We start from the raw sequence: 22731 nt of genomic DNA on the forward strand, positions 1-22731 counted from the left end.
ACACGTAATTCTCAACGTTGGCATATACTAACTCGCATCTTATTTCTTATTCTTGAAGATGTGCTGGGGCGTGTACGCACACTGTCATCAGTCTTTGTTTTAACGAATTGTGATACTGTTAGCTTTCCAATGTCACAAGGTTAATTTACTTAGTCAGTCAAAGAAGCTTCAGACCTTAATCCTCAGCTCATCAGGAAAAACAAGCCATGTTGCCGATCTCTCCGTCACTAGTAAACACTGTGGCACTGTGATCTCTGTGACAACCCCACCCCTTACCTCCAACCCCATGTTGCACCACATGCCCCCTATCCTAAAATCCTCAAAACGACTCCGCACCGAAATGACCGTGGAGATGTGATACGACTCCCTTATTTCTCTTGGATGCTGACACATGTCAAAGTCGCGCAGGATAAATTAGCGAGGGCATTCAAGCCAGAGTAATTATACAGCATTTGAGAGCCATGAGAAGAAGTCATTCAGTGGGGCCGATCAACACAGAAAAACTCCTTAAGGCTAATGTTCTCCACGCTGTTTAGAAACCAAATAAGCACACAGAATAGCACACATGCTGGAAAATATTTTCACAGGAGCGAGGCAGAACATGAGCACACTGGCACTTCAGAGAGGGGAGATCACATGTCCTGTTGACTTGCGAGAATATTATGAGAAAGCAGAGGAAAAAAGATGTTTGAATTAATAACGACGGGAATTTTTGAGGTAAACGACGGTGAAATCCGCCAAATTAGTCTCTGTAGTATTGAGAATATGTGGAGAATCGTGTTTTATTGCCAAGTGAAACATTGTGCGAGGCATGCAGCGAACTGGTGTGGATGTGCTACATTGCTCGTTTTCTTTTTTTTGCCATCTCCCAGACATACCTGCTTGATTTCTCTTTATGTTTCTTCATTTCCACTCCACCCCCTCTTGCTTTCCCCTCCCTATCCTCCCTCCCTCCCTCCCTCCCTCCAGTGGACTGTCACTGGGCTGAAATCACACCTGTGCTTCTCACACATCTCGGCACACGGGTGAAACATACGCAGGGTGAAACATGGCGAGGGAGCTTTGCTGAATCTCATTAGCCAAGCGGGTAGTCATTAACAGAATGACCTTTGGAAATAATTACCAGCCTTCCTCCCTCCATCCCTCTTTCCCTCCCTCCTTCCCTCCTCGCACTCATCCATCCCTCTGTCCCTCCCCTTCCCCCTCCCATTCAATAGTTCCTCCTAGGTGAGGACAGAGGGAGAGAAAGGAGTCGAGGATGGGTGGCGAGGCAGCTCCCTGCTGCTGCTGCTGCTGCTGCTGCTGTTTAAGATTACAGGGTGAGCTGAACTTTCAGATTAGGTTAATCTGCTGGAAATGAGATTGGCCAACGGCCTTTCCTCTGGCAAGTAGGCAGGTCAGCTCAGCACCAAGAGGCATGTGCCACTCCATGTGATACTTGAGCCAATGGCATCAGAGTGTGCTGTGCTGGCTGAGGTCATCACAATGCCGTCAGCTCCGCAGGGTTCGAGCCAATTGTCACCGTGTATGTACACACGCACACACCCATGCAGAGCAGCCGTTGCGAGCACACAACAGGCCAAACACTTTTTGTGCATGTGCACAATAGCTGGTATGTGCACATATGGTACACACAAATATTATAGCACTATCCAGGCATTGAGGGGATATAGCTGCCTCACAGCTCGCTCACTAACCCTTCAGTTGTTTCACAAACCTGTGTTCTTTGTTTCAACAGAGGGGAAAACAAACACATTGTGGAACGGGGATTTGGCACAGCCCAAGAAGTGTGCTGTTGGATTTGGGGCCGTTCAATCACAGCGAGAACCAGCCAGCGCCGCTTAGGTTTGGGCTTGATCTGCGATCATGGGGAGGGGGAAAGAAAGGAGTCTTTCATGTGCTATTGCAATTAACAACCCCCACACCGGCATAATAAATCACCAATAAGAGCTGAAAGTGATTGTTCTTAAGCAGGAATAAAAAAAAAGGGAGAGATGGATCTATTCTCTTTGTCATTTCCCAACACGGCTTCCCATTTCTCCTCTAATACCGTTCGCATGTCCAGGAAACCGGCCTGGCAGACAGCGAGTATAGGAAATCTATCTGCGTGTTTGACTGTTTTATCTGGAGCCAGACTCAGAGTGTACTGTAGACCTGCCAGGACGACACATTTGGACCCCGCTTGGACATCCAGCGACGGGAGGATCCGCCTCTGTGTTTGCTTTCATCGAGCTACGAGAGCCTCGATGAGCTTACATGTCTCTTTGAACAATTAGCATTAATTAAGTGGACCTCCCCGCTTGTTTATGTAACAGCTGATAACAGCGTGTAGTACATTTTTTATTACAGTCTCACGGGGGAGTTTAGATACCGCTGTATCCTGCATGACAAACGTGTGGTTTTGGATTAAATGAAGGATTAAAAAAAAAAAACAGGTTTGTTTCAGATTTGATAATTATGGGTTCCTGGGGTGTCACGTGTTGTGAATGTGACAATAATAACTTGTAGCCATTTTGATTAGCAACGCTTCTTTTGTTTTTACCACTTGTGCTCCGAAGAGGGTTCGCTTTGGTTTCTTGGTCTTTTGCTTTCACAGATATTTGTGGAAGTGTCATTCCCAGCTGAGACTGTTTTCAAGTGAGTCATCAAGACCTTCTTTACCACTCCTCTCTCTCTCTCTCCCTCTATCTCTATCTCTCTTTCTTTCAATCCCCCTATTTCGGTCTCTCACATACATACTCCCATTGACCCATCCATAGATTCGACCTAATGCGAAAGAAAACATCTTAGAGATTATGTATGTTCAAGGGAAAAACTGGATAAAAGAGAAGAAGAAAAGGCGTGAGAGGTAGAGATAGAAAAAAAGCCCTCCAGCCTCTTGTAAACATGCTGTAGCTAGAGAGGCTGTGCAACGCTCTCAGTGCCACTCTCTCAACAACGCTAATTATCAACCAAAGACATGCTAATTACATAGAGCTTTATTGCTAATGTAGCAGGCCTCTATGCCAGCCGCCCACACTCTGAGCTCCGCTCCCCTACCTCTGCCTCTCCTCCCACTACACCTTCAGGCACAGCAGCAACACAGGGAGAGAGAGATGCACGCAGTTTGTGTACTTCTAAAGACAACGGCTTTCTGCAAATTAAATATGTCACATATCAGATGTCATATTTAAGGCCTTATTGATCCTCCGTAGGGGGGGAACCTAGATTGCATCTACACCCGATAATCCAGCCCTTTCATCTTGTTCTTGACCTCCTCCTCATCATCCTGCCATCTCAACAGGAAGTCCGCTTCGCTCCTGCCTCTCCACCCCCCCCCCCCAAACTCAACAAACCACCCACGTTCCTGCACCTGTGACGTAGCCTAGCAGCGGCACACACATGGCTCGGCGGGAGAGATCCAACCCCCCCTCCTTCCTCCCACCCATGCTAAACGTGCTAGTGTCAGCCCTGTGGCCAATCCCGTTAGCACGCCACGGCTAAGGCTGAAGGCCTCTTCAGATCGATTTCTCCCGCTGCGACTCGCTCAGAGTCCTCCAGGGATCTCAGTGTAGGTAGCGCTCCACAGCACTCTCCCCCCACTAGGCTCTTTAGCGTCTTCCCCTGACACGGCTGTTTACACGTTAGCCATCCTCTGCTCTCTAATGGAGACACAGTTAAAGAGAGAGAGAGAGAGCTTCAAAGCAGGGAGCTCTCGTCACAGGCACTTGCTGAAACATGTGACAACTCTCTTCATGGGTTCAGCCGGGGCAGGGTGATACACCGACTATACGGTGGCTGAAGGGCTCGGTGCATAAAAGGATATCAGTGCTCACGGGCACACTAGGGATATGAGTGGATGCTAAATGGGTTAATGTAAATGATATAATGCACAGAGGATTATTTCTATCCCTTCTGATATACTTGGATATGATTAATTTTGCGCAAACTGTGCCAATTCATATGGATTTCTAATGGGGACACAACATAGATGTAAACATCTAGATTTCATGATTTAAAGTTGCACATCATACTATAACTATGACAAAACTGTCATGTTGTAAAAACGAAATCTAAGCTTACAAAGTTATAGCATCCGCCACATTAACAATTTAAAAAAGAGGCTCAATAATATGAGTTATAGGAAGGCAATAAGAGCGCATACTGCACTGCAAAAAAAGAATAAGCTGTCTCTAGTGTGGATTTATTTGTGCCTCTAAATACTGTCCAGGATAATGCACCCGGTCCATTCTCTTTGTTTTCGTCATTAAGGTCAGCCATACGTTGAGTGCTGCATCCCGTGATGTATGAGATACATTAACACACTACATATTTGACTGCACCAAATGGAAACGGTGATGGAACAAAAGCAATAATGACGACAGCAATCCACATTTATTTATGCTGTTTTTTTTTACCTTCAAACGTGACGTGAAGGAAGAAGTAATTATATAAAGGATGGAAAATAATGTAAGGCGAAATTCAAAAGGTTTGGAGTCAGGTGCAGAGTGCCATCTGGAATAGCAGGACTGGGCCTGTACACCCGTGGGCGGGCAACAAGCCCAAAAACACCCATATGAATGAAGATAAAAACATGCTGTTTGATCCTGTGTTAGACTGGCGAGCCAGCTAAGGGTTTACATTCATTATATCTCACTGGGTCCCCACTTTTCCTTTCAATCTTTTTAAATTCGGCAGATTATAGTGTTAGTCGATCGAACAAATTAACATTATGCTGCCATCAGGTGCCTGTTGAATTACAAACTGAGCATGCAAACACAATAAAAACAAGGGAGAACATATGGACACAGTCGGGGTTTTGAACTCTAAGCTGCCAAAATTCCACATGTTGGATATATTATTATTATTGGTTATTTATTACCATATATAGCCAACTGTAAAAACAAAACACGCAAAAAAAAACTCCCATTTAATGTAATGTTGCAAGGATGAAAAATGCCATCTGGATTTGCACATTTAACACAATAAGAGCATCATATTGCTTTAAAAATGTGTGTAACAAGCACACAAAGAATATACTGTATGTGATATTTTCATACAGTTGAAAAATATGATTCACTTTGTGGGACAGGTGCAGTGTAAATGTGTGTGCGCAAGAGAAAGGGATAAACTCTGCATGAATGCATGCATGTCTGCGTGTGTGTGGCCCACCGGGTTTGCCGGAGCTACAGTGTGAATGTTGCATAACAGGTTCACGTTGAGAGCTTAAGGATCCTGGAGGGTGCCAGCGTCATTTCCTGCTTGATCTACCTGCCTATTGGCTGGCCCGACAGCACTGTTTAACGTCGCTTTGAGCCACGCTAGCGACATGTGGCCAAAGCAAGTCAGATCAACATCCTCGTGTTAAGAGGCACATCAATGGTGACAAGACACCGCAGGGAATGGTCTGAAAGGTCCAGATCAATAATAGGCTACCACTTTTTTTTGTTAGAAAGTACACACAACACAAGGAGGCAATTTAAATAAACATATTCTCTTAAAAAATTAGTGATATACTGTGAGTCTTATAATAACTTTTTTCTTTAAAAAAAAAAGAAAAGTGATTGATATTGGGACCGAACCCTTGGGGAAGACTGACAAACTATGGGAGCAATTATTTCTTACACTATGTTAGGTGTGAAGACCAAAAGAGAGAAGTAAGGGTTGCTGAATGAGTCACAAATGCTGTAACCATCTGTCTGTTCGTGCGTTTCTGTGTGTTTGCATGCATGTGTCTGTGCGAGTGCCGTCTGCGTTTTCTTGCGACTCACCTCCACAATGTCGGAGTTGGTCCTGCTCTCGTGGGGCTCGTTGTACTCGGTGTATTTAAGCAGGACCTTGTCCATGTCTGTGCTGGCGTACTGGAACAGCTTGTTGGTGCTGTTGAAGATGATCAGGGCAATCTCACAGTCACACAGCACACTCAGCTCATACGCCTTCTTCATCAGGCCAAACTTTCGCTTTGTAAATGTCACCTAAAAGAAGGAGATAAGAAAAAACATATTCACAGTGAGGCATTGAATGTTCACACATACAGTGTCACGGAACTGACTCACCTATAATCACATCAATCTATTTTTCTGACTAGTAGTCATTATTTAATTATAGCAAAAAAAGTCCCCCGCCCTCAACACACTCACTCTGTAATGAGGGAATAAAAAGGGATCTGACATAACAACGTTTTCTCTTTAAAATTAGTAAATCTCGGGGAAACTGAATTAAAGGAAAGTGAAGTCTGCTGATGGTTCAACACCCCCGGACTGTAACAGTCCATCCACTATACCAGGAAAAAAAAAGAAGAAGAAAAAAAGAAGCTGGGCTTGTGTTTAAGGAACTGAAAATACTCTGTCTCAGACAGATAACGGTAAAGAACATCAGTTATTGCTTGTACATCAAAGCGCTCAGGGGTCCATCATGGAACATGTGTCGCTGTTAAATCGTCTCCTGAATGTGCTCGCTCTCCTGCTTTTACACAAAAGAAATACACATAACTATTTGAATCTAAAAAAAAATAGCTGAGGCATACTATTTATTTTTCTCACAGTGACATTAACACACATTGTTCAGTTGTTTTGTTGCCCAATTAACCGCCTCTCGTGGCGAATAACAAGCCATTGATATAAATAACAGACGGGTTCCCTGACTGTGCTTGAAGCTATTTGTGAGTGCTCAAATAATGACAATGCACTCAACTTAAACCACAAAAATGATCTTCTCTAATGGGGCTTTTTCTCTCTCTCTCTCTGGGTATGTGTGTGTGTTTGTGTGTGTGAGGCCCAAGACTGGTAACTTTAATAACACACGCATACAAGTGCCCACATTGTCAAAATAGAGCAGCCTCTATTCCTCTATTGTTTGGATCAAAACTAGAGCAGTGAAAGTGAGTTAATTTCAGTGAGCTGCACCTGGTTTCTCTTCCAAGCCATGTGTGTGCGAGCTCTCCGGCTGTATGGGAAAACGAGAAAAATGTGCCACACCGCCAGCTTCCTTCTCTGAGCAACACTGCTTTATTTTTTGTATTGAACTTTCTTTCATTTCCTTCTGTGACTGTGTGTATTATTTACATTGGAGATCTGTATTGACAAAGCTTTTTTTTTTTTAACCGAGAGGAAACAGTGCCAGAGCTGTGCCCAGCTGGTAGCTAATGATCTCAGTTTGTTGATTAACTGCATGTTTGTCTATTCTCTTCTGACACTTAAGTGGGCCAAAAAACACAGAATGAAAACCTCCCAACACTCAGTTAAACATGCTCTAGTTATAAAAGGCTTTAACCGTAGGCTATAAAAACCTTTACAAAGAGAGCCTTTATGCAAAGAAGAGATCTCTGTGTGTGGTACATCGGGGTAATGCATGAATAGATTTGCAGCATAAATCCATCATGCGTTGCCCTTCACGTTTTCTCTTTACAACTCCGAGGCCTGAAAGAGGAGATAGGGCTGAATGGATATTGATAGATAGTTTTGGATTTCCTGAAATCATATCTCCCAGGATGCACCAGGGAAATTGAATATCAAACTATCCCTCGCCTCCACCCTGTCTTTCTCCCTGTCTCCCTCTCCGCTGAAAACCTCGCATGAACCGCCGTATCCTGGACCAGCTCTAAAGTTTTCCAGTGATGTCATCGCGTCACGCCGAGATGAAAGGGACTGAAACCAGAGACACGGACGGCATTCTAGCTCCTTACAAACCGGTGTGTGCAATGTCAGGTTCTGTACCTCGGCACAAACACGCATCTGATTCACCGACGTTATCAGGAGAGAAAACTCCCCTGGGCTCTAAATACCATGCTGACATTTACACAGTCATACTGAAATGTGAATAAAAAAAACAAGCCTCGTTCTTAACGCCGTGAGATCAAAAGGCATCTTGTGACAATAAGATTAATTGTCATATCCAACCCAGTCTGAGATTGTAGCGTCCAAAACTGAAACGTAAAGCGCGCCCTAAAGGGGGGTCTGCCACCCTTACAACCGCAGTACAAACGAGCGAGCGAATAAGATGTCAGGACTGTAGGACAGAAGGTCAAAGCAGATTATTCAGGAACAGGACATGTAGAGTGTTGTCTTCCCCTGGTGTTTCGATGCAAAGGGGCACCGGGGGCAAACGCAGGACACAGTTAGCTGCCGGCCCCAGCTCCGTTATCACCCACTCGCTCAGCCACACGCTCTACTGGGGCCATTAATGTTTCAAAAGGTGGCACGTGGTGCACACACAGTGGGCTGGGTGTGAGTCCCAGAGGTCCAGAGCTAGCTGGTCTCAAAGGGGAGGTCCGCACACGCTGGCTCGGATCGCTCGCATATTAGCGGACCACTTGCAAACATCAGCACAACCACACACACATAGATGCATACAAACACAGCAGTGTTTAAGTTTTACACGGAAGACTCATTTCAACATGTAAAAAAAAAAAGCAGAGTCCCATCAAAGTTGTCTTTAAACGAGGAACTGTGCGCACATTTTTCCCACATATTCTCACATAGACTGACTTTAACAACACCACAGGAAGAGAGTGAGTGTGATTATGAAAAGCCTTAACTGACCAAACAATAACACCTACAGAAATATCACACCGCACCCCCACATCTCAATCTGACACGTACAACCTGCCACCTTCAAATCACATACATTACTAACGCTATGCACATACATCCATAAATACACAGGCGTATATGTGCAGTGCAAGCTTGATTGAACAACAAAAGCCCGTCTTGATGGTAAATGCTGGTGCAAAACATCATATGAGGGACGTGCTAATTTGTGCTGTACCTCAGCTATGCAATTTTTATGTTCAGTATTCAGTTTCACTGCTTGAGGTGACTCTGTCGTGACTTCAGAGGCCTCACATGATGCTGTCATGTGACCCTTTCAGCCCGTCAACGTTTAAGCTGGTGTTGTCACCACTGGCCTTTCCTGTTGCGAGCTCAAAACAGCTCTCGGCCCACACAGCAGCTGTAAACCGGTGCGCTGGACCTGTATTGGAGACGCGACTGCTCTGCTCTCTGAGTGGGTAAAAACAGATGCTGTGAATCAGCTGATCTAGAAACACTTACAGATATCTGACAGTGAAACACCCTGGATGCCTTTCCCAGCAGAGAACTGGAACTGAGAAAGTTATCCATTAGTGAAAAGGTTGTAGTCTATATTCAGGAAATAATCAAATATTATGACAATGAACTTATTTTGTAAGCAGCACAGTAATTATAAAAATGTACAAGTAAAGGAACTAATTATTATTTATCATTGTTTATATCTTATTTCCAATTTATGCTTTGAATTTGTTCCTATAATACCGATAATTCTAATGCGGGTGTATCGCCTTTGGATTACGTTGGACAACATCTTTTTCTTTCACTGAATGAGGCCTCTGTCCTTATTGTTGAACCAAAAAAACAACAACAAAAAAAACACCCTTATGTCAGTGTGGGTGTGATCTCCGTTTCCTTGGTCGGTGGGTGCTGTTAGACACACCACTGTGTTAATAACAGAGCATGACGTTACAGCACATTTGCGACGGTGTGTACTGGTAAAAGGGACCAGTGTAAGCGTGCGAGTGTGAACCCGACTGTGTCTTTTCACAGTAAATTGGTAACCAGGGTGTGAAACCTATCTTCACATGCACACACACACAAAAATACACAGGGAAGTTTTGTTGGCCGTTTTTAAAATCTGTTGACGTAAAGGCTAAATTGTGGCATAATGGGACACTTAACTTTCAAACTGTCATTGAATGCTTCTAGGACAATCTCTGTGGTTACAGGCTAAAGTTCTCAAACGGCCACTCTTCATGGGAAAAGATGCAATATATGTTTATGTCTATATGCATTCTGGCTCTACATCTACAGCAGAAAAGTCATTAAGAATTTTGGCCTGAATGTCTCAAAGTGTTCTTAAGTATTTGTGCTTGAAAACCTCTTAACTATTAACACTAACCAAATTTCACAACCTTCTAAGAGATAGCACAACATTTCCCTTAATAATTTGGGATCTTTTCATAAACTCTGTGAAGGAGACCAAAACACCCCCATCCCCCCCATCATATCTACTAATAGTTTGGCACATAATGAGCACTCACTCCTTGGGTATGCTACTCTTGTCATGTATGCCAGTGCTGTCTTTTTAACTTTTGATATTTCTTTTTAACCCCTACCTCCTACCCTCAAGAAGGCCTTTTGCCATGCCGCCATTGTAAATAAGAATTTGTTCGTTAATGGATTTGCCTGGTTAAATAGAAAAATTAAAAAATCACTCATACTGTAGGTATAAGCATCGCAAACATACACTGTAGACTCACAGTGACACACAAGCCTTATTTGTTCACCCTTATCCTCCTCCACAGCCCCATCCCAAGAGGGATACAGATGCATGCACACACAAATGCATTCAGACACACACCCCTGTAAACACCTAAACGTGTTATCATCACATCTCCTTTCACAGCATAGCCCTCTCTTTTCTACATTTTCATTCAACCCAATTTTAAATATTTTTTTGCTTTTCTTTCTTCTTTCTACATATGTATGTTTGTTTATATATAATTATAAGTATGCTATCACTGGAAAATGACCAATAATAAAAGAAAATATATTATAAAAATGAAATAATCAGTTCTTGCACTGCACAATTGACCTGTCACATTTCCTCTGGCATAAAAGGAGATAAACGCCCAGGATAAACAGAGGGACGAAGAGAAAGGAGGGATAGTGGCTGACTCTCTGCCACATGGGTGAGAGATGGGGGAGAGAAAGAGGGGAGGGAGGGAGGAGGAGGAGGGAGAAGAGAGGGGGCGGACGCACAGGAAGCACATTTGTATGCATTTCCTCTCATAACAGGAAGAGGCCAGTGGCTTCCCCTTCACAATGGCTTCGCTTCTGCTTCCCACCTCCTGCCTGCTTCCCTGGGGGAGGAGGAGGTGGAGGAAGAGGAGGAGGAGGAGGAGTGGAGAGACAAGCACCGAAAACTGCTGGTTAGCAAACCAAACATGGCCGTGCGGGGACACACACACACACACACACACACACACAGATGTCAGTCAGCTATGGAGCGGCACGATTTGTCTTGAGACAAACACTTATCCCATTGTCAGGGGCCAAGCAGGAAGACACGGGCTTACGCAAAAGGAATAAGAGGAGCCCGAGACCGGGGCCTGAACTCTGCCTCGCAGCCAAAGACGCTGTTAAAAGGGGCATTACGACAGAAGAGGCTTTGTCCCACCTCTAATATATGCTATGCTTTTCTCTCTCCTCAAAACCCCACTTATCATCCTTTTTCAGCGCGCCTTCATTATACAGTAGAAACAGAAGGCAGCGGACTCGACCATTTCTTCTTTCAGTGAATCCAATGTTTCCACTTTAAAGTTAAAAGCTAACCTGGGGAACTGATCGAGTGGCAGATTTTAGTTATAGGTGTCTTAAAATACATGCCAGTTTAGATTGTTCTTCTTACCAGACCAGAACTCGTAATTACATTTCAGGACAGCGCTGTAATGGCTGGCTGGGCTCCTTCTCTGTATGCTCCTGTTTATGCTTAAAAACCGCAACTGGAAAGGGATATGCCCACGGACTAAATATAAAAAAGTGGATGTTACATCGAAAGGCCCAAGTTAGTGGCCGGAACGACAGAAATAACTTTGTTGTCATTCATTTGAGGTGGATACACTTTTGTCGTGGCACCAAGGCTGACACTGTATACTTAAGGCACTTCGTTTTCACTTTTCACCAGTTTGTCTGATTGGTTTAAAACGGATTTTCTCACGGACTGTGGGTCCCCATGCATACATCTAATTGTTTCAGTGATTTCTGCTGCAGGAAGACCCTATTAACCCCGGTTTTCACTAAATGAAGTCTTCTTATGAAGGGGGAAGAGAGGGAAGGCAAATGTGGAGGGAAGATGTAAATGAGCTGCAGATTATGAGCCAGTCACCCAGTCATTTTTTTATAAAAAGTGGGAAAAAAAGCTATAAATTAGTGGCCAGTCTATAGCCTGTAAGCTCAAAAAACATATTTTTATAATCCAATTTGTTTTATGTATTAGGAATAATTCATAAAATGTAATTTTTTAAATTCAAAAAACACCCTGATAAATAAACAGACTTTTACTTTGAAACACATAAAACAACATAATGAGCACTATAGCGACCAAAGTAGGGCTGGGCAATATATCAATATTGTGATATGAGACTAGATATCGTCTTCGATTTTGGATATCATATTATCCTAATATGGCCTAAGTGTAGTCTTTTCCTAGTTTTAAAGGGTGCATTTCAGTAAATGGATGTCATTTTCCAAACTTAACAGACTTCTAGCTGTTATATTATTTGCTTTTACCAACTTAGTCACTAAATCCAGATTACTGATGATTATTTATCAAAAATCTCATATTTTGTGAAAGCACCAATAGTCAACAAGGACAAAACAAATATAGGCACAATATCGATATTGAGGTATTTGGTCCGAAAAAATTATGGTATTTGATGTTCTCCGTATTGCCCGGCCCTAGAGAGGAAGCCAGACAAACCATTATGACTTTCTAGTGACTGAAAGTTAGAGTTGAGAGAGCAAAGTGAACCAAGTGAAGAACATGTGAATAAGAACCGAAACAAGGCACAAGTTGAGAAAAGGCAAATGAGAATGACAACACAGCAGAAGCTTAGAGAGCCCTTTTCAGGTGAGGTCTCGAAGCGCCGAACATATGACAGGAGAGGAGTGCCACTCGCTGTGGTAAAAGAAGGAGCTGGTGGAAGGTGGCAAACAGGGAATTAAAGGAGGGGTGCAGGGGTGATGAGCTACCCTGTGGGCCTCATTATTTTCCTGCTGTTAATTTCTCTCGCACGTTTTCTCACCCCAGTGCTGTTGATTGGAGAGAAGTACGCTTTGTCGTAGAAACAAAAAGACCCCTTATTTCAGCTGCGGCGCAGCGCTTAACATGGCAAGGGGGAGAGAGGCGGCGTATTTTATCTCCTCCAGCCAAGTATGTGTTAGTGTGACTGTTGTTTGTGGGAGCTGGGAGATCCTGTTGTTTTTACTTCCTGTCACTGATGACCTGATCCATGTTTAACCTTTGGCCCTGGGTCCCTTCCCCCTTGAAAACCACATGTCCCACACAAACACACACACATACACATTTGCACAAACAAGTCCTCCTAAATTAAGCCCACTGAGTGTACTGGCTGGAGAGGTATCACTAATTAGAGCCAATTGCGGCAAATTAGTCGATCCCCAAGACCGACTCCAGAGAGATAGACGCGTTTTAGATGTGTACATGTGTTTACAAGCATGCATTTGTCTAAGCTGTATAAACAAGACACCAAATACATCATCTAAGTATGTGTCTGAGTGTGTAATCTGCTATGTCTCACCTGTGCATGCATCTTGTACTGTAGGTGTGTGTGTGTGTGTGTGTGTGTGTGTGCTAGCTGGGGCGAGAGAGTCTGCTCTCTGTGTGCAAACCCATGAGTTTATGGCACAGGGGGCTCTTTCATGTGCCCGAGGCTGGGAGAGGGTCTGAGTGGTCGGGGGGCTTGGAGCCAGGGCTTGCACACTGCTGCCCACTGTCCAGAGCTCCGGGCAGCCAGTCAACGCCAGGGAGGCCTGGCCCTTCTGCCCCTGCTCTGGGGAAGTGTTTCGGGGCCTGGGGGTGGCAGCCCAAAGTGGCCGCCCAGAGAGAGCCAGGCCCCGTGCCCACTGTGATACCGCCGCTGCAGGGCGGGCAGGGGCGGGGAGGCACTGTAGCTCCGTTGGTGGCAAGGTAGCGTTGACAGCCACACAGAGTGGTGCCGCTCCACAGAGGACTGCAGTATGAAGTGTGTATGCAGACATGTAAGAATCAGGGGAAATGTTACAATTATTTATTAATTATATTGATTTTTTTTGGGATTGAAACAGGAATTTTAAACAACTGTTGGACATTCATATTATGTCAATTAACTATCACTATATAGTTAGTAAAAATCATAAAAATAATATCAATCTGTTAAACACAGATGAGTTTTACTTAAAGCAAACCTTTTTAGACATAAAACTGTAAAAGTATGCAAAGAATGTGAGGTTATAAGCAACGCTATACAAATTCCTCTGGTGTTTATTTGGCTTGGGCTCTGGGACATTTCCTCAAAAAGGAAGTGAAAATATGCAAAGCCAAAGCTTCCGTTTTTTTTTGTTTTTTTTTTCAAGAAGAAAAATTGAAGTTTCTGTGTCTGTCTCCGTCTCTGTCTTGTGATGTCCGCCTCTACAAAACACGGTGATGTCATTTATTTAGGTCGTAGGTTGAATGACACTGAGTGGTATATACGCTCAGCATGCATGCGGTGTTTTCCACATGACCGGGTGACATCATATCAGCGGGGGACTGCTATTCCGACTAAAGCAAACAAACTAAATAAGTAATCTATCATATCAGAGATCAAAACAACAAAATCTAGTGATATATTGATTTTCCCTTCCCTGAACCCTTTCTCCCTGCTCTTCTCTCCTCCCTCCTCCTCTCTCTGTAAGTAAAGCCCGGATATCTCAGGCATCGATTCCCCTCAGGTGTCCTTCCTGTCTCCCTCTTTCCCTCCTTATCCGCAGGAGCCGGAGTGCCTGGTGCAACTGGCGGGGCCCGGTCTAAGGTGGGATGAGAGAGGAGGGCTGAGATAACAGCAAGGAGGAAGTGTGGGTGCTGCAGCAACACGATAGCTTTAGTCCTCATCTGAAACTCTGTGACCTCCTCCTTGCTCTTGTCTCTGTCTGCCTGTCTCTCCTTCAATAACAAATACATAAATCCGAATACAGAGCGCACAGGTACATACTGTCGCACGCCATCCCTGCCTGTTTATTAAATCTTTCTTCCTATGTATCTTTCTCACATGACTCTAAAGGCAGGCTGTTTTCCAGATGAGCACGCATGTGTATCACATACAGGAAAATCATGATTACCCTGAAGTGTCTTCTTTATCTCACGTACACTCACATCCTCACTCCTCTCTCACTATCCTCTCGTTACTTACACGTCACACTCAGTGAGACCGGTCATGACAGGGGGTCGCAATCTGCTTCAATTACTCCTCCAGTATCGATTCCTTGAGCCTTTTTTTGTCACTTTACTCTGGCCGCGTTACTCTGGTGTTTGATAAAGCACACTGTGAGAAACCGTTGTGGACTATTCTTGTCGGACGATAAAGACGTATAGGCAAAAGTGGCTCTGTGTGTTCAGACAAGGTGTGTGTGTGTGCGCCTGCGTCCGTGTTTGACCTGTGATCCGGGGGCCACGTTAGCAGCGTATGGATCCAATTGGGCTGCCAGGAAGCTGACAAAGTGTCAGTGGTCAGCCGTGCCACAGGAAGTGATCAATTGTGGGCCTCGAGGGCGAGTGAGAGAGCTCTGTCTCTATCTATTTCCTGCCACAGATGCTAGTGTCTGCTCGAATCACGCTGTCCACAATTTATTTCATCTCTCTCTCTCAAGTAATGCCAGCTGTTGTTAAAAAGTGTCTTGCAAGAATTCCATTGTTGCCAGGTTTGTTATTTGATCATTTTTCAAATGACTCTGTACAGTATCGCAGGTTTAAAAATGTATCTCTTGTGCTATGCAGAGGAAAGCTACAGCGGTCCTACTGTTACGGATTTAGCTCAAGAAAATGTTGTTTCAGTGTTTGTCTCCCAGGCTGCCCTTCATCTCCACCCTGTTGGCCCACTCCAGTGTGTCACTACAGACCATCCCATCTCTGTTTGGTTGTTTGTTTATGTTTTCTCCCACCCTGACTCTCCGGTGCTGCTACCACCCTCTTCCCGGTAATATTCCACTGCCTGTGAGCTAAACTGGGTGGCATGGTGTGAGAGGTTGGGTGTGTGAAGGGTGTTACAGTTGTGTGCAGGCCGCAGCCCTCAGAGCGGCCGGCGATATGCAGGATGGTTTTTGAGAATTACAAATGTTCTCATGCAAATCCTGTTTTGGAAAAATCCTCCCGGTGCCCTCACAGTGGTTCGTTAGATTGAGGGGGAAACAAACCTGCCGTTATAACTCGATGGAACTCTTCCACCCAAAGCAATAACTGTGCTATCTCCGCATACACCTCTCGGTCGCCCAGTTCACATATTGCCCAGACTCCCAGAAGACTTTCATTGTTGAGGGCTATGTGGGGTGTAGGGTGTTTCTCCTTCTTCCACCCTCCACCCCTCCTCTCCCCCACCCTCACACTCATCCATCCTCCCATCCCCCAGGGACTTACCTGTCTGTTGCGTTCATCCATAATCCGCGTGATCTGAATCTTTTTCCTCCCCATCGTCCCCGTCTCTTTCTTTCTCTCCTCTTTCTAAAGAACTTTATGCTTTCTTCTCTCTCCTCTTTCTTCTTCTTCTTCTTCTTCTTTCTCCTCACTCTTCTGCTCTTCCTTTATCTGTCTTTTTTTCTCTGCTTTCTATTTGTTCCAATCAACTCAAAGATTCCAGCATCCGTACCTGCAAGAAAGAAAGAAACGGGGGAGGGGAGGAGGAGAGGAGAGGATGAGCATTAAATGAAATGAAATATGGCAAAATACTGAGAGGGGAAAAAAAATAATAAAAGCGGCATCATGGCAGCCACAAGGGAGGGTGAAGAAAGACAAAGAATCTGTCAACAATGTTGTGAGAACCGCTGTGTTTTTCACTGTCGATATCATGCAAATCAGTTTTTGCATTTTTTTTTTCCCAGGCACAGACTATGAGAGGAGACAGCGCTGTCAGGATCTCGCTTCGTTCACAGAGAGTTTGACAGTGTTTTGGAAGTGCCGCTAACTTAAACGCTCTAATCACCAACACTGTAACATTACCTCCAGACTGAGAAATACATTTTGTTTCTTCCCACGAACTGCACTGTATTGACAGTGGAACTGCCACACACGGCTTTTTCTACTCTGCTCATCTCCAAAATGGCAGACATGAGTCGCAGGATAGAATACAGATGTAAAACCTGAGCTCAATCTCGCCATATTCTGGCAAAACAAAGCCGAAAAAAAACACAAGAAGAAGAAAAAGAAGTGCCAAGAGTGATCTTTTGAAACGCGGTAACAGGACGTTTTCTTGGAGACAGAAATCAAACAAAACTTCAACATGAACTTAATCCAGCAGGAGACACCGCGTGTCAATGAGAGCATCTGAATAAATGCACTTGTGTGTGCACGGCGGAATGTGTGTGTGCCCGTGTTCGAGGAACGGAGGCCAGCAGCTGATGACCTGGACTGCATGTGCGAAGAAGAAAGCCGCACTCCAAAAAGTTTGCGTGAGTGAGTGACCGTGTGTGCGTGCATATGTGTGTGTGTGTGTGTGTGTGTGCACATGTGTGTGTGTGAGCTTGGCTAAGCCCGAGCTCCAGTGCATCTCTCCAGAGTGCTAAAGTAGGCCAACCCAATCTATCTCAGGGAGGAGCAGAAGAACTGTTGTTGTGTTTTCTTTTGACAGTAGAGGTGATAACGTCCCTCGTTATGCAAATGAGCATCCCATTATTTAAGCTCAGTGCAATGCAGGGGAGCTGTCAGCGCCGTCACATAAAAAAAAAAAAAAAAAAAAATCCTCCATCTACCCTGCCTTTTTTTTCTCTACTTTCCCCTTCTTCTCTCTTCTCTCCTTTCTGAACCAGATTTCCGGCACCTGGCAGCACAAGCATCAGACATTGATGTGGAAGACGACACCGCTTCACCAAAAGACATGTCAGTCTCAGTCTCTCTCTCTATCACTCTCTCTTCTCTCGCACGCCCTTGCTCTCTTCCTCGCTCTCTCATATTCGCTCCTCCCGCACACATGCATGCACATTGTAATGCACTTCCTTTCCCCTTCTTTCCTTTTTTTTTGTCTTCCCCTAACCTGAATCCATGTATTTATTGAGTAACATGCATGAGAAAGCACAAGAAAGCTGCAAACCCCTGAGGTGAGCGCAGCACATTGCTATGCACTTGACCTCTTTGTGCTAGAGAGTAGGACATTGATAATGAAAGTGCGTAATAGGGACATCCAGGGATACTGTGTCTCTTAGTGACAGACGGAGGCCTGTAGCAGTAGTGCATAACTCTAGATCTTTTCATTTGCAACAGTACTATCTGCTTGGTTCTTTCAAAATGTTTACTTTAGTTAGGGCTAAGACTAGTATGATGATGTGGGCCTTTAGAGTCCATATGCAGAACGGATTTAGTAAATATATTCAGTTTTGAAGGAATAACATCACATCAATTATTGTGTATATTCTCTGCCAAAAACTTCCCTCACACAAAAATGGAAAACATAATGAGACAATACAATTTGAACAATGATGAAATACATGACAAAAAACTTCCAGAGTTGATGGTTTGGAATACGCCCACTTATGGAAGAAATGAGATACAAACATAAATGCATCATTTGGCAGTTAGGACAACAGCCGGACTGCACCATCACAATAATAATAACAAGATCTAAAATAAACTCCGTGGCAGCTCTGAAGAGGCTATCCAAAACATTTTAGCATTGCTCCGCGCAAACACACCCATCCGCAGACAGAAAAACAAAGAGCTGCCCTCTGCAAGAAAACAAAGAAGGATGTTGTCAGACAAACTGGGATTACAAGCCAACACTAAGGCGCTTGGCACAAGACAGCCAGACAAGGATATCAATCAAGCCGGCGTGCTTCAATCACCGGCTGACAGCATCATTCCCCCCTCCCAGTCTTTGTGCTCGATGCTACCCAGCCCGGGCACCGCTCCAAACAAGGAGGCGTTACCTCTGTGATCCCAGCCTCCTGGCCTCCACCTCCTCCTCCTCGTTCCTCCCACAGCCCGCTGAGCAGAGCTGAACCTCTCAATGTCAACAACCGCTGGGGCAACACCTTAGGCCTTACGTAACATTAACGCTAAGACTAAGCCCGTGTCCTGAACATTTAATCCCCGCTTTTGGCTCCCAGCAGCAGCCAACGCTCCCTGAGGTGAGGCTCTGCTGCCGCTTAGCCCCGTGTCGGCGCCTCCCCGCCTCAGCCGCCCCCTCCTTCCTCGTCCCTTCTCACTCTTGCCTCCTCTATACCTCCTCCTACACAAGTTCCCCTTCCCTCCGTCCCCACCTCTCTCCCGCCAACACCCCCCCACTTCTCCTCACACCCGCCCCCGTCCCATATGAGTGCCAGGCAGCTTCTGGATAAGAACTGAGCGCTGCCCACCTCCTCATCGGGCTGCCTTCCCTTCTCCTTCCTTCCCTCGTGGTGGTGGATAGAGCATCAGTTAACTTAACAGATTACCACTGAATCACTCAATCCAATTTAGCCTCATGACGCCAAGACGGCGAAATGGAGGGAAATGCAGGAAACAAGCACTGCTTAGTGAACACGGTCAAGTGGCACAGGGCGGTAATCCTTAGCAGGGAATTTTTTCACAGGGGGCTGACACTGACACCTGACCTTGAGAGGGCAAACGAGGTGAGAAAGAAACAAGAGGAGAAAATGAAGACAGAAGAAAGATCTAACGGGCTTGTACACATTAAGCCACTTTGCTAATCCCAAAGTAAGGCATGAGGGAAGAGGGAATGAGCTGTGGAGAATGAAGAATACACTAAAGAGTGTCTTTATCTGCTTCCGTGGAGTCTGACTAATGGTAACGCCTGACGTTCACACTAGCCCGGTAACTGGAAGGAGGGCTGGAGCGAGCGACTGCTAGGGTCAGAGAGCACGCTGGCGCCGATGCAGACAGAAGGACGACGGTCGCTCCTCTGCTCGTTTTTATATCCTGGGTCTCAACTCTCTGTGCGTTTGAGTTGGAGAGGTGACAATGAAAGAGAAGGAGAGCGGAGAGAGAGGAAAACAGAGAAATGGAGAGAAGAGAGGGAAATGGAGTGAAGCATAAAGAGGGATCTTTTTGAACAGGCACCAGGCCTCTCCAGGGGGAGGGGAAGAGCTGTACCCACGACCCTCCCATCTGTTAAGCAGACGGACGGAGAGAGAGAGAGAGAGAGAGAGAGAGAGAGAGAGAGAGAGGGATGAAGGTTGGGGGAGGATGGGAGAGATGGAGAGGGAGCAGCGATTCAGCACATAGATCTAATGAGCATTCTCTCTCTCTCTCTCTCTCCCTCCGAGTCTCAGAAGTGGAGCTGAGAGGACGATGAGAACATATACACTCAGTGCACCACAAGGCTTGATTCTAGGTCGCCTCTCTCCCAAGTGTTTAGTCACTAAAAACTAATATACAGCACACGGTGCTTTTTCACATTCTAATAGACGGTCTGCAGGGTGCTTGTTAATGTGGCTTTGTTATTGAGGACAGACACCGAAGACGACTTCTTTTGGATCAAGGGGGTGGGCGACAAAAACAGGAACTTTACCTTGACTCATGCTCGGGACGAATTTGTCATTTTGAAAGAGAGCTGCACAGTTTATTTTGCGAATGTAGAAGAAAACATAGATGAACCCTGGTTCCAAGAACAAAAGTTTGTGTGATTATTTACGCAGAATTTAATTGTGAGGAAATGTTCAAGTGAAACTGGCCCTCCTGTAAAAGCAGCGCGTGTAGATATTTTGCTGATGCCGATGTTCTCGAATCCTAATTCTACACACGTTATAGCAAATTGGGGAAGGTGATTTATCATGACAGGATTGGCGATGTTTTTCCAAGAAACCCCACCTCGGCAGCGCAGCCTCTGCCCATGGTACATCTGCAACACATTTGGTAATAGCATGTGTCCTGAAAAAAAATATATATAACGCCAGTATCCCCTATCCTCCTAGGAAATGTGGTTGCGAGGATTTGAAATAACATATTACACTGCAGTAAGTAAACCTTTTAGGAGGTGTATGGTACATTAAATAAACGCTCTCTCTTTTTAAATAAACTCCCATTTCCTTGAAGAGGAGGACGAAAAAAAAAGCGCTTTAATATGGTTTTCCAAATACAATCTGAATGTCAGTACACACTCACGGCGCTGCATTTTTTTTTACTTGAGCATTTCTGTCATGAGGAATTTTTTTTTCCTCGAGAACATTAAAGTTTTTTTTTTTTTACAGATGTGTAAATTTTTTTTGGAGGTTTTTCTTCTTTGTGTTTTTGATGTAGCTCAATACACGGTGTAAATGTGGATGCGTTTGTGTGAGCGCATTTATGTGCTTTATTTGGAAATAGTGATACACTGCACTTTATCTCCTGTCAGGATGGATGGAGACGTACCAGCAGGAATGAGAGGAGGGGAAGGATCAAGCAAAAGGAGCGAGTCGATGGCCAGGCAGGATGGGAACAGAAAAAAAAAATGTGTATCAGGTCTCATTGTGCCTCTAATGTCATTACAGGCAGTGACTCCTCTATGTGGCACGCTGCACTCCCCATCTGTCAGAGCGAGATAGGCAGGGTGACGAATGGCTATCACTGCTACTTCCCTCAGCCCCCACCGCCCCCACCCCCCCACTCTAATGTCTGTATCTTTTTTCGAGTGCTGAGGGAGACGAGTGACCTAAACCTGGGCGGTAGCCCACGCGTAGGTGGGCCTCTATGGCTCTGAATCTCGGCAGATATTAGGGCTAATTTAACATGTTAGCGGCTAAAGAGATTAGCAACATGTACATCTGGGGATTAGAGTGATAGTGGTGGATCATCTCATAATGTGTTCATTCCTTTTTTTATTTTCCAGTGAGCGCTCTAGCTAAACTTGAATTTGAGAAGCTGTGTGTGTGTGTGTGTGTGTGTGTGTGTTGGAGGATATGTCTTCACCTGTCTCTCTCCATTAGCTCATGATTTAGTCGGATCATTAGTGAGACAGAGACGGTTTTACATGTATTCTATTTTCAATCTCTATGCGCCTTAGAACTGCGACACCTGTCTATTGATGAGGAGGAGAGTGAGCCAATAGCCTGTGGTTGGCACAAGTTTTATACACTCTGTCAAGCGCTCATAAGTGTGACTGACATTACGGAACAAAGTATATTGTTATAAGTAGCAGCTCAAGTGCGACGAGACGAGCTCTAAATTTCTGTCCGTTCGCGGTTCAACCAATTTCTCAACTTAAAACTTCGTGCTTCAACTTTAAACTTAATTGATTTTCATACTAATGAGACTCTGCCAGCACTCCCCCCCCCCAACCGCCCTCCTCTTATCCTTCAATCCCACAGCTCTGCCCCGGGGTCTTGGAGGACAGAAAGACAGGAAACACACACACACACACACACACACACGGACAGCTCAGCGGAAGGATGTGACATCAGCAGGCACAGACAATCAAAGGTGCTAAAGGTGCTTCCTACCCTAAATCACACCGTTAAGAGGGAAGAAATTGGGAATCAAAATACAATCGGCAAGAGCAGATGATGAGTGTTAATAAACAGAAGCAATACGCTTTCTGAATATTAAATATTTTAGGCCTTACTTTGAGTTCCCTAAAACATAGTTTTAGCTTTATATGGCCATATACTTAGAGAATATATTTAAATTAAACTCAAAGAAACTTTTTCAATGAGGCAAAAAAAAACGTATTGTGAAAACACTGAGTTGAAAAATTACAAAACATAAAAAAATATTCCACCTATTATAAATTATAAAAACTTTTAGAGATATTGAACTTTGTATGAAGCATATTTTGGGGGTAAATACATCCTTGTGATTGCAGTGGCACAATATGTGATCAAAATATCAGCATAAACAAAAGCACCTTAGCTGCAACAGCTTTCCATGGCAACAGCAATCCAACTGAAACAGGACGAACATTTCTAAACCAAATTACACCGTTTCCATTGAAGGAGCAATCAGAGAAAATTCATCTGTTTTCAAAATGCATAAGAAACAGAAGCACTAATACAGGAAAGATGA

The 22731-nt window shown here is 44.6% G+C and overlaps 1 protein-coding gene across 13 annotated transcripts in view; it reads right to left on the reverse strand.

The window, feature by feature from the left end:
- mef2cb (myocyte enhancer factor 2cb) overlaps positions 1-22731 on the reverse strand; it is a 76432-nt gene that overhangs the window by 25802 nt on the left and 27899 nt on the right. For all 13 annotated transcript variants that reach the window (XM_037778238.1, XM_037778235.1, XM_037778248.1 and 10 more), the window contains 2 exons: positions 16183-16411; positions 5751-5954 (listed from right to left, as the gene is read on the reverse strand). In XM_037778238.1, coding sequence (XP_037634166.1) covers positions 5751-5954; positions 16183-16236 — 258 coding nt within the window. In that variant the 5' untranslated portion in view covers positions 16237-16411. The remainder of the gene's footprint in view (positions 1-5750; positions 5955-16182; positions 16412-22731) is intronic.

This window comes from Sebastes umbrosus, chromosome 8 (assembly GCF_015220745.1).
Source record: "Sebastes umbrosus isolate fSebUmb1 chromosome 8, fSebUmb1.pri, whole genome shotgun sequence".
NCBI classification, from domain to species: Eukaryota; Metazoa; Chordata; class Actinopteri; order Perciformes; family Sebastidae; genus Sebastes; species Sebastes umbrosus.